The sequence below is a fragment of the Ambystoma mexicanum genome, chromosome 1q, assembly GCF_040938575.1.
Source record: "Ambystoma mexicanum isolate Mex_15411 chromosome 1q, UKY_AmexF1_1, whole genome shotgun sequence".
Taxonomy (NCBI): Eukaryota; Metazoa; Chordata; class Amphibia; order Caudata; family Ambystomatidae; genus Ambystoma; species Ambystoma mexicanum.
In genome coordinates this window covers 791,440,734-791,457,697 of record NC_090922.1, presented here as the reverse complement: position 1 = coordinate 791,457,697, position 16,964 = coordinate 791,440,734, and the positions used below count along the sequence as shown (strand labels likewise).

The 16,964-nt window shown below is 45.9% G+C and overlaps 1 protein-coding gene across 4 annotated transcripts in view; it reads left to right on the top strand.

The window, feature by feature from the left end:
- TPR (translocated promoter region, nuclear basket protein) overlaps positions 1–16,964 on the top strand; it is a 2,097,972-nt gene that overhangs the window by 393,741 nt on the left and 1,687,267 nt on the right. For all 4 annotated transcript variants that reach the window (XM_069641376.1, XM_069641377.1, XM_069641375.1 and 1 more), the window contains exons 16-17: positions 12,762–12,886; positions 12,997–13,145. In XM_069641376.1, the coding sequence (XP_069497477.1) occupies positions 12,762–12,886; positions 12,997–13,145 (274 nt within the window). The remainder of the gene's footprint in view (positions 1–12,761; positions 12,887–12,996; positions 13,146–16,964) is intronic.

The window sequence follows — 16,964 nt, the reverse complement described above, 5'->3', positions numbered from 1 at the left end:
TGCCTACCCATCCCAGCCTCTCTTCCCTCCCTCCCTCCAGTTGGTACAGCAACTCTTCTGGCAGAGATCTGGTTGCTCGGAGAGAGCCAAGCATTGGAGGAAGTCCCAACCTCCCAGCAAGGCTTGGGCTTCTACTCCAGGATTTTTGCCATTCAGAAGAACCACCAGGTGGGCCTGAGAGTTGTGCTGGACCTTTCCACCCTCAACCTCTCCTTACCCCTGCAGAAATTCAAGATGGTTACACCAGCTTTTATAGCGGTGACATTGTGGAAGGGAGACTGGATGTGCTCCCTGGATCTGAAGGACGCGTACCTACACGTCCCGATTTGGCAGTCCATCGTTCTTTCCTTTGGTTCAGGATCATGGGCTACCATTTTCAATACAAGGTCCTTCCTTTTGGCCTCAACTTGGCCCCCAGTGTCTTAACCAGGCTCATGAATACAGTGGCTGCCCTCCTCGGAGTGCAGGGCCTCCATCTACCCACACCTCATCGACTGACTCGCCAGGGCTACCTCTTCACCACTCTTCCCAAGCCCTTATGAACACGTTGCACGATCTGGGCTTCTCGCTCAATCTTAAGAAGTCGCAGCTGCAGCCCATGCAGACTGACCTTCCTGGGCCTCATCTGGGACACGTGCTCTGAGAAACTATTTCCGTCAGAGGACAAGATCTTGGACATCAAGAGGGCCACCGCCCACTTCCTCAACAGAGAGGTGACCTTGGCTTGGTGGTACCAGCAACTCCTGGGTCTCTTGGCGGCGGTCCTATTAGCCGTCCCACACACGAGACTGAGGATGATTCAGCTGCACTTTGCGGCCACATGGAACCAGGAGCGGGGCTCTCAATCCGAGAGGATCAATGTTACTCCAGTTCTCCACCTGGATCTAACATGGTGGTCTAGGGACTGCAACCTACGGACGGGCAAGCCCTTTCAGCCGTCCACCCCACAGACTCCTCACTCGAGGGCTGGGGAGCCAACCTGGATGATCTCTCGGTCCACGATACCTGCTGGACTCGACAGGAGCAGGATTACCACATCAATTGGTTAGAGCTGAAGGCCCTCTGGCTAGCGCTCGGAGCATTCCTACCACTTCTCAGGGGCAAGGCTTTCCTAATCCAGACAGACAATTCGACCAGCATGTACTGCGTCAACAGGGAGGCACCAGATCCCCCCCCCACCCCCTTCTGTGCACAATGGCAATCGGCATGTGGGAGTCGGCCCTGGAAAACGACGTCTACCTCACCGCAGTCCACCTCCCAGGCGAAGCCAACCTGTAGGCGGACAGGCTCAGCAGGTTGGGAGCGGACAATTACGAGTAGCAGCTAAACCTCGTCATTCAGATCTTCAACATGTGGGGTCATCCCCAGGTGGATCTCTTTGCCACCTGGCACAACAAGTGTCCTCAGTTCGCCTCCTGGCAGGGACAGGGCCATGGCTCCCTGGGTGATGCATTTCGGCTTCAGTAGAATGGCTTGAAGACTTTTGCCTTCCCACCCACTCCGCTGATTCAGTGATTTGCCAGATCAAGGAGTCTCGCCAACTCAACATCATTCTAATCGCCTCATGGTGGCCGATCAAGCCATGGTTTTTTGAGCTGCTCAGCCTCTCGTGAGGAGGCTCCGATTCACCTCCTGATGGGCCCAACACATCTTCTGGCGCAACAGGGGGGCAGGGTCATCCACCCCACCCCACCGACAATAACCCTCACAGCGTGGTACCTGAGCAGGTAACTCTCCGGCACCTCGACCTCTCACAGGCCAATCTAGACAAACGGGGAGCAAGGCTACCAGGGCCCAGTATAAAAGTAAATTGACCAGATTCTGCCACTGGGCAGACTCGACAGAAATCGTCCCCCTGTCATGTTCATTGGATGACGTGCTCTCCTTCTTGGCGCACCTTGCTTACTCTGGTGTGCAGGTGGCCACCTGCCGTACATACCTCACAGCCATAGGGGCTTAGAGGAACTCTGAGGGGATATTCTCCTCCAATCCTATCGTCAATGAGCATTTCATGAGGCTTGCAAGGCTCTACCAACTCGTCAAGAGGCCGCATCCTGTTTGGGAACCTCAATATAGTCTTGGGCGCTCTGGTGCACAAACCGTTTGAGCCAATGGTGTCCGCTAACATCAGGCTGGTCACCATCAAGGCGGCCTTGCTATTCGGCCTCACCTCGGCTCAGTCGGCGAAATGCAGACGCTGGTCACCTCGGAACCATATACTAACTTTCACAAGGGCAAAGTAGTCCTACGGATACACCCAGCATTTCTGCCCAAGGTGCCGTCTGCTTGCCACTTGAACAAGTAAATAGTCCTTCCTACGTTCTTTCCCGATCCCAAGGATGAAGCACAGAGGGTGCTAGGTGCGCCCTGAAATTTTACTTGGACAGTACCAAGAGCTTCTGTAAATCAGACACCTTGTTTGTCACTTTCAGAGGCTCAAGACCAGGCTATCAGGCCTCCAAATCTTGCTGGATGGTCTTGGCCATTAAGGAAGCATACGAGGGCCAGCACAAGCCGCTTCCGGCCAGCACAAGCCGCTTCCGGCCAACATGAACGGCCATCACATTTCAGTGCCATGTTACCGTGGCAGGTGATAAGTAGGGCTCCCACTTGGGCCACTCCCTCGGCTTTCTGCAAGCATTACTGTTTCTATGCCGGCTCTAAATCTGATGCGGCTTTCGGATAGGCAGTTCTCAGGAACCTATTTGCTTAAGGAGGGTCTCCTGTCCACCCTGGGGCTACATTCAGTTGTAATCACCCATGGAGTGTGGAGGAAAGGGAACGGGATGTAGGAGTAATTACAAGTTACTCACCGTAGTGGCTAACGTACGCTTAGTCCACTTTCCCCCCATACGTCTCACCAACCTCCGCCCCTAATACTGGTGTCATTAGGCAATGTTAAATCTATTGTCGCCGCTTCAATGGGGACTGAGGTGTGGCGCCGGAGTCAAGGCAGCGCATGCTCCCTGGGCTGCACCCCCACGCACCTCTAAATTTAAAGGGGAAGGTTTTTTTTCTTGTGAAAAAGATTGTCATCTGTCCCTTGGAAGGAAACCCCATGCAGTATGGAGTGAGTAACTTATCATTTCTCTATTACATAAAAATGTACTAATTTTGATTCTATGGTACTCGTTATCTGCTTTTTAGGGGCACTAGACAAGGTTATTCCCTTGATTTGTATCTATTCTTGCAACATTACTTTTCCTTGAATGAATCTGACAAGATTCTGCGTCTCAATTGCAATAAAGATGTGCGCAAAATGATAGTTTGTGGATATAACTTAAATCTAGGATCTTACTGTCTCTTTAAATCCACATTGTCTTAAACATGATAGTTTTAACTTTGGTGTAAAAAAATGATTAAATGTATTGGTTGTATGTTACATCGGTTAGATGGTCAAATTGAGTTGCGGCCACTTAATGGCTAGGCTTAATGACTTTCAGTTCATGGTCTCCCTTGTTTTTGACTTGGTGGGGGCATGCAGATGCAATTATGCCCATTGTGCTTTTTTTAAAAAAAAAAACATTCTTCATAGTCCCCTCCCCATTTCCTTTTTCAAAAGATTCTTTCAATTTTTACTAAATTGTTATTGCATACATAAAATATTTATACGATCTATGCAAATGTAAACACATTAAGGGTGGTGGTGTGTTTAAATGTCGCAATTTCAAACTTATCACGCTGTCTTTATACTTAAACTAGCACAGTGATTCGTACCAGAGGTCGTGACCAAATTGGTTTATATTAGAGAAATCACTTCGATCTCCTCTTCCTATTATGCATATTTTTTTTTTATATAAGTAAGGGAGCTAAAGTATTTAAGTCGTTTTACTGCCCCCATCTGTTAAGATGGATTTCTAGAATCTGGCATGGTGGACAGATTTTAGGTGGCCACCCTAGTGATAGTGAATAGGGGAACTCTGCAAGGTTAGCCAAAACCCAATCGAAATAAGGGTGGAGAGCAGGCAAAGCTTTTCGCAGGAGAGGGATTGTGGGCAGGGGTCCACAATGAGTACACACAGTGAAGCGCACAATGTTAGGACAGCTTTTAAAAAAAATCCAACTAAGGGTTTAGTACAACCATTCAACTGAGACAGTATAAGACTCCACTCTTAGTATAAGGCTGTACCACTTGAGTATTTGGTATTGTAGACCGAGCAGCCAGGCTTATTTTAGGAGGGAGCAAGTGCTGTAGTAAAGTACATTGAACTTGTAGTATACCAAGGATTCAATAGACACTTACAACCAGAAGTAAGGTTTATTATAAATACAAGTAGGCCAAGTTGTCTTGTGGTAAGTACTGGTCGTAGTCGTAAAAGCATTTTAAAAACAGAACACACTGCTTAAAGGTACACAGACCAAAGCGTAAACAGTCTTCAGAATACCCAAGTCATTCTAGGGAAGCCTGACATACACATTTAGCAAAGGCCACACCTGTTCATGGGGAGTGAAAACCACAAGTTACGTTTAGATTACTTTATAGTAAATCAAGGGTAGTCGACCACGTCGCTCATACTGGGACACTCAACAGAGAAATCACCTAATTACCAGAATGCTTTTCTGAATAGTGGAAAACAGATTCAAGGAACATTATATACCTATAGCTACATTTATGATAAGTTATACTAGGTGAGGAAGACATTTTGGTGTAATACACAATTAGTTGCTTTTCAACTCAGTGGAACACAGACTAAGATAAGAAAGAACTCTTACATTAATTTTGGATTGCACCAGGCAGACCAAGGTCAGCTACACCTAAAGAAACCTTTTTTATGATGGCACAGAGCTATTCAAGTTCAGTAAAACCTATATACTTTTTTAAAGGAGCTACCATCAACTTTAAGGTAAGTATGACCTAAGGCAGACTTCTTCTAGTCAGGCTAACGGCAAGTCTGGTGAAGCAAGACCCAATTGGGGCACTTGCGCATTTATATCCCTACGGAATAGAAAGTGAAGCTAACAGCATTACTTTTGGGGAAGAGGCACAACCAATTCAGAAGTGAGTAAAAGAACTTTGAATATACTTGTCAGAATGGCACAACACATACAGCAAGTAAGTACTTTTGTAACTGCTCACATTGTTGGTTAACAGTAACTCTTTCACAAGTAAGTAATTTTAAACATGGGTCATACTTTTTTAAGACAGAATCCTTTACTTATCCATTCTTTCCTTAGTCTATTGCATCAGTTCACTCAGAGGCAGAATAGGGCCCTTGGTGGTCTAGAAACCAGCTGTAGGCAGGGTGAGAGGCTTCTGTTGAAGGCAAATGTTCCTGTTGAAGACTATTCAAACAAAGTATTTCACTTTAAAGTTAGCTAGGGTCCAGGGACTTGGACACCCTAGGAGTATTCCAGGAATGGGCCTGGTGAACTGGATGAGAGGACTCCCAAACACAAGAACCACACCAAAGCTACAGAGGAATCGCAAAGGCTTATGGTAAGTAAATACCCCAGCCAACCCAGTACCTTAGCACGGAAGAAGAGTTACAGCAAGAAGACTTCAGGATCTGCAGCCAAAAACCTGGTTGCTGAATTCTTGTCATGAAGACGGGACACTGGAAGGGCTTTTGCAGCAGGGATCACGGGGAAAGCTCCAGGCAAGAGTTACTTCGTGGCTTGATGCGTCTCTGGTTTTGGCGCCCTTTTCAGGAGCCAGACAGAATATCGCTGATTGAATTTGCTTCACTAAGCTGGTCCAGTACTCTGGGGGTCAGGGGGAGGGGACCTTCAAGGTCTGGAATCGGGTCCAGCAGGATGCCACCATTCAGAACCACACAATGGCTCGAGGTCCCAGGGTATTGGGGTATTGCAGCCCCACAAGGTCGCAGCATGACGTGGAATGGCTCAAAAAGCAAGTCTCCTTGAGTCTAGTGGTTCACAACAGTCTCTGGGTCGAGGTCGAGTTTCCAGGTAACTACGAAGGGTAACCGCAGACTCTCTGGCCGCTTTAAATAGTCTCAGACGCATGGTCTTCATCTTACGGTTTGGATTCAGGCCCAGTGGTGGACTAGCTCTTCCGCTTCCATGATCAGACTTTTGTGCAGCTACCCAGCCAATCAAACAGATGTGCAACATAAAAAGTGGGGGGGGGGGGGGTGCAACAGCGCAGCGGGGGGAGAGGATTAAGGGGATGGCAGTCCTTTCAGGACAGCCAGCCTCCCAGTTTCAACTGGATTCTCAGTCGAGTTGGAAGACAAAAGGCTGCAGAGTTTTGGAGTTAGAAGTAAAAATAATCCACCAGTAAAGCAAAGTTCTGGGGTTTTACAAGTGTGGTAGATTCAACACGAAGATTAAAATCTTACCTAACGCACACTAATTCGATTTAGACGGATAAGTACAACAATACTATAATTTATTCTAGGCCCAAAACACTCTAGGAAATGAAACCAGCAGGTGCTATTGCACAGCACTCAATTATAAACATATATACGGTCACCTTTTAGGCTCTTAGAAATGCATTCATTAACTTATTCAACAAAAAGGAGAAGTAGTATGGAATCAAGTCTCAAGAAATATACCCCAACCTTATACGTACAATCCCTATAGATGAGTGGGGGCCTTGTGCCCAAGTCACCAAGCTTCTTAGGAAAAGAGTCTGATATAGGAAGAATTCTTGTGTTGGTGAAATGTTCCAGAGAAGATATTCAACAAAGTTACTAGTAAGTAAAATGATATTCCTTTCTTTCAGATAGTGGCTTTTAGACACCATCAAAAAGCAATGGAATGTAATAAAAGTATTTTAAGGTTTATTCTAAGGAGAACGGTGAGGGGATTGGGGGGCAGGCAGGACAAATGTGCGTTTACTTTGCCGCCTGCCTCTGATTTTCCCAGAGGACTAGATGGGTAGACTGGTGGTTGCTGGAGGAAGATTTTGCCACTGTTGGTTCTAGTGAGAGGTGCCCAGGAGTGCAAGAACCTTTCTGGTCAGTGCCAGGACCAGAGTGCAACCCTTGGCGATGAAGAAAAGCCAATGGCAGACCTTCAGGACATTTCACCAGATGGGTAAAGGAGAGTTCCAGTGACGGCTACCGCACAAGGACAATAGGGATTTTAGTCGCGGTTGAAGACCTTCCAGAGCAGGATCCATTGACGCTGGTAGGCTGAAACTGGGCAGGAAGGTGACTTGCAAGACCAGCTGTCAACTAGTGAAATTCAGGCAGAAAACTCACAACTGCACCAATTCAACTGAGGTAGCCCATTGGACAGCTGGCCAGTCCAAAAGCATCCCTGACCACCTGGTGAAGTTACAGGACGGCTGGATCCTCGTACATGTTGAAACTGGTTGGCCCACCAGTCCAGGGGTTGAAGCACATCTCTGGGCCTTCGCAGATCAAGTAGTCCTGCAGTACTTTTCCTGGCCAAACACAAGAAGGGATGCTGGGCTTTTGCGGCAGTCATCCACAGATCTTCAGCCGACTGCTCTTCTACACAGGGTACTTGGCACCAGCGCTGATCTGAAGAAATGGCTGGAGGAGTCCTCTTAGCAAAAAACTATGCTAGAAGCAAGTCCAAGCCCACCCATGAGGAGCTTCACAATTCAAAATACCAGCAAGTGGTCCAATTGGGGACGACTGCGGGTTTCACTCATGCCACACACCTAGACCCTCTGGCACCTCAGATGTGGAATGGGACCAAATAGTCGCACCTCCTTCCGGGCCAAGCACTCTCAAAGGCATCACTAGCCTATGAAAGTAGCAGCTTTCTCCGGTTAAGTGCACAACCTCAGATGCGATTTTTTTTTTTTTATTTTTTACCAGAGAAGGCAGGAAGCAGGCCAAAGAACAAGTGAAAATCCCATACCACTGGTATTTTAGGGCACTCGCAACGTTTAGCCATACGCTGTAAATGCAAATGTGCACACTAGAAATAAACCCAAAAATGGAAAATAGGTTTGCTGCCACCAGCTTGTCTTTAGGCACATATAACAGTAACAGAAAATCCCAAGTGTAGAAGACTAGTGTGATTTTAAAATAATCCCCAGTGCACTGCATTGTAAGATGCTGTGTGCAGTGTAATGTTTCTCACTACTGATAGTCATGGGGAAACTGATCAGTCCTTCAGACTAAGTGATCAAAAGGCCAGGGCAATGAAGCTGAAGGCTTTACTTGTCAAAATGTGCGACTAGTTCAAAAACAAAAATGTTGGGGGGTCCATAGAACTATGGAGGTAAAGTTGTCAGATGTGTAAACTTTCTTCACAATGTGAGGCAGCAGGGGAATACATTAATCCTGGACAGAACTCCCAGGAGAAGAAACTCCAAACTAGTGTTTGCTCTAACTACTTTAAACTGTCAGCATCGCCAAGTGAGTTTACAAACGTCTGAACTCTTTTAAGCAGATCTACTTCTTTGAAGTTCGGTAACAAGAAAGCCAAGGAGAAGAGGGGTCGCAGTGGCAAGGAAGGGCCTTAAGTATTACTTCAAAAAGGCCCACCCACCAATCGCTAGAAGGGGCTTGGGAGTAAAGTTTCAATCAACTATGTCAATTTTGATATATTTTTATTTTGTTTAAACTAATAACCTTCGACATTATTTGTCAATAAATGGCACAGATGAAAACGAAGTTAAAAAATAAGAATACAATACAATACATTACTTAATACTTCAAGTAATCCAAACGTATATATTCCTTTTCCCCATTCAGTTTAAAATGTTATCAAATGAATGGCCCCCAGAAACATAACGGCCATATGATAATCTAACCAAAGTGAGCATCCCAGTCTATATGGACATTTTAAGAGAATAAAAATGAATGACGGACAACCGGAGGGAAGAGTAAGCAGCAGCACTCAAGATGCCAAGAAGCCTGGGAAGTGCAAAGGATAAGCTGGCGAGGCTGAGAGGTGAGCTGTCTACTCCGGTATTTCTGCAATGCCAGGGACTTATTTCCCTGAAGGCGCAGCTGAAGTCGGCCAGAGAAAGGGAAACTGCGGGACGACGGTGTGGTGAGCGAGAATGACACTGACACCATCCAGAATGAAACCAAACCTGAACCAGCAAGGACAGGCAATTGGAAGCGTGGACTCTGTGCACCAAAGGAAGAGCAGAAGGGGATCCCGGCAACAACCGTCTGAAAACCTGACTAACAATGAAGGTAACGTCCTGATGCCTGCAGGCTTTGGTGCATTATAAATGGGGGATGCTCAGGGACCGGCAGGGGCAAGCAAACATGGCAGGTAACGATGCAGTATGGGTATGAATCACAATATCCTCTCCATCGCAGTACTTGGCAGAAGAATATCCCAAGTCTACTGAGAAGAGGAACCAGGGTCAGGGACCCGTTAAAAATAGTGAAAATCAAGAAGCTGCTACGAGGGTCTGGTTTCCAAAGAGAGGAACGAGGAAGTGGAGAGGGAACAGGGGGAAGAAAGCCTATACCTGCCAGTATAGTGAACCTGGTATGGTGTAGTCCTGAAAAGGGAAAGACTTCCTAGGTGCAGCGTCCTTGTTGCAGTACCTGGTAGAGAAGTACACCAGGTCTGCCCAGTCCAAGTCCGTGGGTCAGGTTTGACACAAAGCCTGAGAGGCCAGTGGGAAGGGAATCATCCCACCCTAGTGTTTGTGAACATTGTGTGAAAAGCCAAGTGAAGGGAGTCCTTTCCTTTGCATTGTGAGAAGCCTAAGACAGACCAGGATAAGGGAGTTGTTCCCCAGGCATTGTGAATGGCAAGGGTACAGGCCAGGAGAAGGTTGTTCTTCCTGGTGCTGTGAAAAGTATTTAGAAACCGGAGGAATGTTATGGGCACGGGGAGTCATCCCACCCCCAATATTGTAGATACAATACTTTCTTTTTCCATGTTCTGATGAATCTTATGGATCCCTGCCTAAACTCTCCTCCCAGTTGGACAGGGAAAAGCGGACGCTTCTGACCTTGGGGTGGTACTATGTGGGAGGATCACCTGGGAGGAGGAAAGGCTCAGTGAGGTGAGACGAATCCACGGGATGAGCCACAGTATTTGCATTCTTATGAAGGAGACCTTTTTCCATTCCCACTAAATCTCCTCGCTTGTTGCCAGCATAACCCTTCTGTTGCACGAGTTAAACCATTGTAGTGTGGGTGGAATTGGTCAGAAACCTTGTATGAATAAAGGTTGGCTATATTTCTCAAATTCACAGAATTCTGGGGAGTTGGGGAACTTTCCAGTTGTCAAAGTGTGAGAGGAGGTGGTTTGTAAATGTTAACATTGAATCTAAAGACCTATATTCCTCTGTACAAACTAGTCTAATGGATTCCTATGACATTCCATTAGTAAAGGTTATAAAGAATAGAGACCAAAACCTCAGTAAGAATACTAACATTATGATTTGTGACTTCAAGTCCCATAATTTCCTTAGTATTGGGGATGAGTAAGAGGGATGTAGTAAGCAGTTAGTGGAGATTGTCCACAGTTGAGGGTGACTGGGCAGTTGAAATGCCCCCCTAAGGGTCAGACTATACAGCAGTTGGAGAAGCCGGCGGTTGAAGCAGTGTATGCTGTGCAGACTGCTTCTGCAGGTAGGTGGAGGCGGGATTAATAGCGTAAGAGTACGCCGGGACCACCGAGGCTTCTGAGAGGGTGAGTGCATCTCCATATCCACCTTGCAGAGGTCTTGCAGTATAAAGTCAGCATGGTCAAATGGCACGCTATCTCCGGTGACTGGGTTGCTCAGGAGATACTTAGAATCCCTGGAAGCTCCAAGTTGGTGTGGTGGCGATGAGCGCAAACTGCAAGGAACTGTTTTCCAGGTCCAGGAGAGCCACAGAGCTTGCGAGCACGGAGCAAGCAACTTACCCGATGAGTTCACCACTTGCCAGTGTTATCAGAGTGCTTGGATGCTGCCAGCGTGCACCAGGTCAGCCGTGCTGTCTGCGTGTGAGTGACTGAGGCACTGCTATTGAATATCAAACTATCGGAAAACCACAGAGTTGTTGGTTAATGAAGCAAAGTAGCTGTGATGTTCCTTTTGTGAGTTTGTGGAGATCCCAACAACCCAGTGGGAAAACGATACTAAGAACTAAGTCATGCAAGCAATGCCAAAGCCAAAAAAGCTAAATCCGTCATATCGGAGATATCCAAGCATTGTCAAAAGATAGATGGACGTAATACGAAACCAAAGGGTTGTAGGAAACGCTGCTCATATGTTGAAGGTGCCCGATGTAAACTCACATTGAAAAGGGGGCAAACGGGCTGCTCTTCTGGAATGAGCTACCCAGGGGGAGATGAGCATAGTTTGCAGAACAGTCCTAATGTAGATTGATGTGATTGTTCTATTCCCTGAAATTTGCTAATAGTGTGATACCAAAAAGACTATTGAAGTTGCTGTTCTAATTTTCCATTGAAGCATTTTTCTGTTCTGCTGGTAGTAGACTGGCAGGCGAGTATATCCATAGGGCACAAAGTGATTGCCCACAGGAAGGCTGGTGAAAGGTAAGCCAGGTAGTGGAAGGTGCAAGTGCTGAAGAGTGGTACTATCGGAAACCTGAGTTGTGACATATGCTTTGGAGTTGTGAATGCTGGCTGAAGAAAAGTTAGAATTCTTACCGCAGTTAAAGTTGTAAACCATCCTGACCAAATTATTTGTTGTCATTACAAATGTGAGACAGTTCTTATTCCAGGAGTAGTGGGAGCTTATGACCTTTTTCTGAAGTACTTCATTGAAGAAACAGACCTTTTTGAATTTGAGCACAAGAATATAACTGTAATGAACTTAAACCGATTTCCTTGTTTTTCACTTGAACTGTGGAGAAAACCTTCCTTTTGATCTGGGAAGTTAATCCAAATCGTGACAAGAGACATTGATCACTTTGTGAACCAGGTCATATGTTATTGAATTGCCGTACATTGTTTGTTTTTGCTTTGTTGTAGAAGTGCGAGGGTTAGATATCCTTTAGGTTTTCCGTGCCTAAAATAACTAACCAAGTCAGGTTAGCGATAGTGAGCAGTTTATTCAACCTGCTTTCTTTAATCAAAGTGGAAAACTCTTTATGAAGTTGTCCGCCTCACATTTCCGACCCCTCACAAAATGCATTGGAGTACCAAGCCAAGAAGGCTTTTGAATTTTTTGCTTTTTACCTTTTTAAAAAGTTTCCTTTTTGATCACCCGACAGTGAACTTTGGTTTACCATCCAGAAGAAGGGAGCCTTTCATCTGGACCAAGAAGATCACCACTTTACTTTGATTTAGCGTGTACAGGAAGGAAATGGGCTTTGATACAGAATGGTGGACAACTTGTTTTAACTGGCATCCTGATGGCATCCTAAGTATTTGGTTGAGGCAGGGAAACCCCTCTTAGTTATAGGGACAGCTAGGGTTTTCTTATTTTGACTAAGTCTATAGCCAAAAATATGCCATCTGTGTCCGTCTTCTACACTTACACCTGCCTGATGGCTGGTACATTGGGCTACTAATGCGATGATGTTGCACCACTGAAGCAGAACTAAAAAATTAGTTGCCATCAGCCTATTCCACAACAGTTGATGAATGATAAAACCACCCTATGGCCAAAGTGGGGTGCTTAAAAAGCACCTCCTAAGGATCATGTGGCTTACCGTAGCACAATTCCTCAAAATGCAATGTCAGGGTGCTTTAGTAGAATTAGTTAATTGCCAGGAACAGCAAAATGTTTATGGTGGGCTCTTAAAATGAGATGGTGGCCCAACCTCCCGCCCCACCCTCTCCCAAAAATCTGCATGTCTGTTGCAGGGCATTGGTGATTGTTAATGCTATAATCAAAATGATCTGCAAAATGTATAAACTGATTTGATTTGCCTTAACTTTTTCAGAGGAAATTGCTTTGCTGTCCACTCCAAAGCGTTCGCCAGGAGCTGCCAAGGTTGCTTCTACTCCTTCACCGGCAGCAGTAGTACAGGCTGCAGATGCAGCAGAAGCCAGAGCGGCCCTCAAACAGGTATGTGGCATCCAGTTGGACAAACGCAACCACTTGCTGTTGCTTTGCTGTTTACTTGATGCCTAACTCTCATTTGTGTTGATTTTTGCATTTGTTTGTGCAAACATAAGCTGCGAGAAATATTTGATGGCTACAAAAAAGAAAAAGCAGAAAATGACAAAATGCAAAATGAACAGCTTGAAAAGCTTCAAGATCAAGTCACAGAATTGCGATCTCAAAACACCAAAATTTCCACACAACTTGAATTTGCTTCAAAACGGTAAGGTTATTTTTCAAACTCTAAATGTGTATCCATCTTGAAATAAAGTAGAAGGGAAGAGATAAAACTGGGAAAATCGCTGTTCATGCTGACCCGTTCACATTCTGGTGTGAGTGGATTTTGAGAAATGGCCAGGTTTCACCTGCACTCCTTTAAAGATTCCTGGTTGCCAATGTTTTCAATTGGAAATTGTCAGTGAGAAAGCAAAATAAGCCATTTCCGGTAAGTCACATTTGCCACAGCTCCACCCTGTAGCCATCACTAGGCATAAACTTTCAGGTCAGAGGCACATGAGCAATGCATTGTGGGTATGCATATTAGCTCAAATGCAAGCCTTTTTCTCCAGAGGATTGTTTTATAGTGCCATTTGATACATTACATTTTCCACCCAAAAATACAGCTCCTAAGGACAGACCATTGCATGTTTGTTTCACCCTTATTAGGTATCATCCATGCATTTTAGTCTGACATCCTTGTGGTTGTATATTGGGGCAGGTTTTACAAACAACCAGCTAAGTTATGATTTTATGAAAGCTTGAACCACCTGATGTATTTAAACATGGTTGTATGAAAATGTCAGTCTTTTTCTAAACTGGTGTAAGGCTGTACTTTTCCATAGTCCTCTGAAGTAGAGTGGGTGTAAGGGCTATCTCCTAAAGGGGCGAATAGTGTGTCCACCGAGTTGGACCGACATGCTCCCAAATAGTTAAGTAGAAAAGGAGTATGGTTTCATGGTTAGTAGGGGGAAGGGCTGGTGTCTGGTTATAGCTAGGCTCGAAGGTTGCTCAAGACTAAACATGCATATATAAATCTCTTGTCTTTTTGTATACATTTTGTTTAATCCCCTCTCCTAGTGAGGCCTCAGCAAGTTTTGCTGGACTTTCCTTATTTTATTATTTTGTTTTCTCTCCTGAATGAGTGGAGAATTTTTCCACTCATATTTGCTCTGACTTTTGGAAATTCTGTTGTGTTTTACCTTTACTATGGAGTCTACTTCCCTCCATCTACATTGGCATCTGTTTTACTTTTGCACTGCACAGCTCCTTATGGGCAGTGTTGCTGGGAACCCTTTGGGTTCTCTGAGTTTCTTTCTTTATCCTTATTACAGTTCCTAAGGCTAGAGGGCTACTTTGTATCCCTCCTAAAACGTCATAGTATGGGAGATTGCCACACACCACCTTATGTGCAGTGGCAATGGGATATCTAGTATCCCCCTCCTCTGCTCATGTGACTTTAGTCACATAGACAACCCTTTAGTCATGTCTGGTTGCAGTTGACATGTTCTACCAACTATTATGCAATTTGGTTTACCACAGACTTTATTCTTGGTTGTGCACAATAGGGTCACCTATGTTCTAACATGGTGGCTTTTATTTTTTGCCATTTCTAGCGTGGTTGTCCTTTGTGAGCCCATCTACCATTATCAGAGGGGGAGGTCTGTGGGTGTTTTGCCTTTGGCAGGAACCCATGGATCTCCCTGTCTAGGCCCCAGTGTGTCGGGGCAGGCAGGAAGTGTGGTAGGAGTTATTCACACTCCTGCTCTTCCTGAGTGCCTGAATGGAACTAGTGCCCACTGGGGGACGGAGGAGGGTGCGGGGGGAGTGGCTGTCGCGATTGGAAAGCCACCTGCCCTTTCTGTAAACTGCAGAGATTTGTGTGCTGAAACTGAATAAAAGGTGAGGTTTCTCAGTTGAAAGGCAAGTCGACCACGAACTTGAAGTAACTGATGACCTGACGTCTGCAGACTTCATCACTGTGAAGCATCCACTGCTGCCCTGACTCAGTTTTCTATTGCACAGATGAGCTCCGAAGAGGACTCCTCCTTCCCTTTGGCTGGTGGGAACAACCAGTCTCAAGACTAACTTTGAACCAAGCCATCTCCTGAGGTCCTAGGAGCTTACTGGGAGCTGCGGATCCCCAATACCAGGATACCTGCTGCCCATTTCGAGTGCATCGTTGTGGAAAGGCCGAATCGGTACAAATCTTTAAAACTGTAAGGCCACTCCAGAGATCCAATCCAACTCTCCCAGACCCCCTTGCCAGAGTGTGAGACTGCAGGAAAGCGAAGATTGACCAAGCGATCCAAGTCTTGTTGGTGCTGCTGAAAAGCTGCCAAAACCAGAGTGAACCAAGAAGTTGCTGACAGTCGTGCTACCGGTCTTCCCTCAAGACTGCTGCTGAGAGATCCTGTCCATCGTCCTGCCTTTTGTCACCAGACCAAGGAATCTAGAGGTCGGGTCCAGAACTGTTTGTCAAGACTTCAAGCTGTCTCCAAACAGCCTTTAGCTAGGGTTGTGTTTTTGGACTGGCATAGAAACGGTCTCTAGAACCTTGAACTAAGCTCATTTTGCACTTAGCACTTATTGTCCTCCCTTTAAATGACTGTTCTATGATTGCAGAGTAAATGCATTACTGTATGACCGAAAACCGCATGAGTGCGCAATTACTGATAATACGATAACCTTGCCTGTTAGCTTTCGAACGTTGCTACAAATGTAACCCACAACAAACATAAAAGTGAAAGTGCCCTTTGAAGTGTATTATCTAGAATTCCTAAGTGTTTTACTGTAAACTTATTTAACCCCTTAAGTGCCAGGGTATTATGCAAGTCTTTGCAAAAAGGACAAGCATGCTCGTCTTTGGCACTTAAGGGGGTTTGAAGTGATTCTGGTGCAAATATACAATTTTGTTTATAAATGTGTAATTGCTTCTTTGGTGTGTCTCTCTAAGATTCAGAGTTCTTAGCTACAGCTCACATCTTCCTCTTAAGCTAAGCCTGACTGCGCTGCAACACTACCAAGGTCCTGAGCTAGTACAGACTGAAGAGTTTGGGGGGGATGATCTACAAACCACTGGAATAACTTACTAAAATATTACTGCCAGTAGGACCTTAGGGGAGTTTCCTAACAGTTTTGTCCAGGGGATAGGGTGATCTTGAAAGTGAGAGTAGAAGGGTCCCTGTTCTGGACATTTGGCAGCGGATACGTGACCCTTGTTGCACATGTTTGCCAAACATTACTGCCTGCATTGTGTCAGGGCAGGACACCTGTTTTGGCAAGGCAGTCCTCCAGAGCTTTCTGATATAGGTGGGCTCTGCTTGCCCCCTCCTCCAGATCCACATGCTGCGATTGGAGTGTAACATAGAAGAGGAATCTGTGGGAGGAAGGAATCCATTTGGAAAAATTACTTTTCTAACCTTTCTGATGGATGTTCCACCTGACCCACTTTGCAGGGTGTTACGCTCACCTGCTCTCTGCGGGGGGCATTGGGGTACGGTTGGAGCCCTCCCCGGAGTTGGCTCCCTTAGGTCGCTTCTCTCCCCCAACTGCTGTCTTTCCGTGGGTCCAGAAGGCAGGGCCTGTTCCTGCAATAAGATGAGAGGCAGTGAGGATAGCGTGGAGGAGTTGCAGTTCCCCTCTGCCCTTTCGTGCCAAAATGTAGTTCGTAGTTTACCCATGCAGGCTCACCTGTTTGTACGGAAGGATGAGCTCTCCGTCCCACTTTCCTTCAGGGGTGCTGCGGATGGACCTAGTTGTGTCACTGGTCCAAATTGTGGAGGTCCAGACCGGCTGCGACCATTCCGTCTTGACGGTAAGTTTTTATGACCGATTGTTGTCCGTATTCTTGTACCAATACTGTCCCAAGGAATATTATTCTCTCTCCCCTGTAGTGATAAAGATGACCCAGGAGCACGTGCTGGAGAAAATAGTGTGCTCCGGATGCCCCCACCACTGGTAAGTAGGCAGTTTCCTAAGCTGCACCAAGTTCGTGAGTAGTGCCGCTTTAGAGAGTTAGTCTATGCGACCACTCACCTTGTGC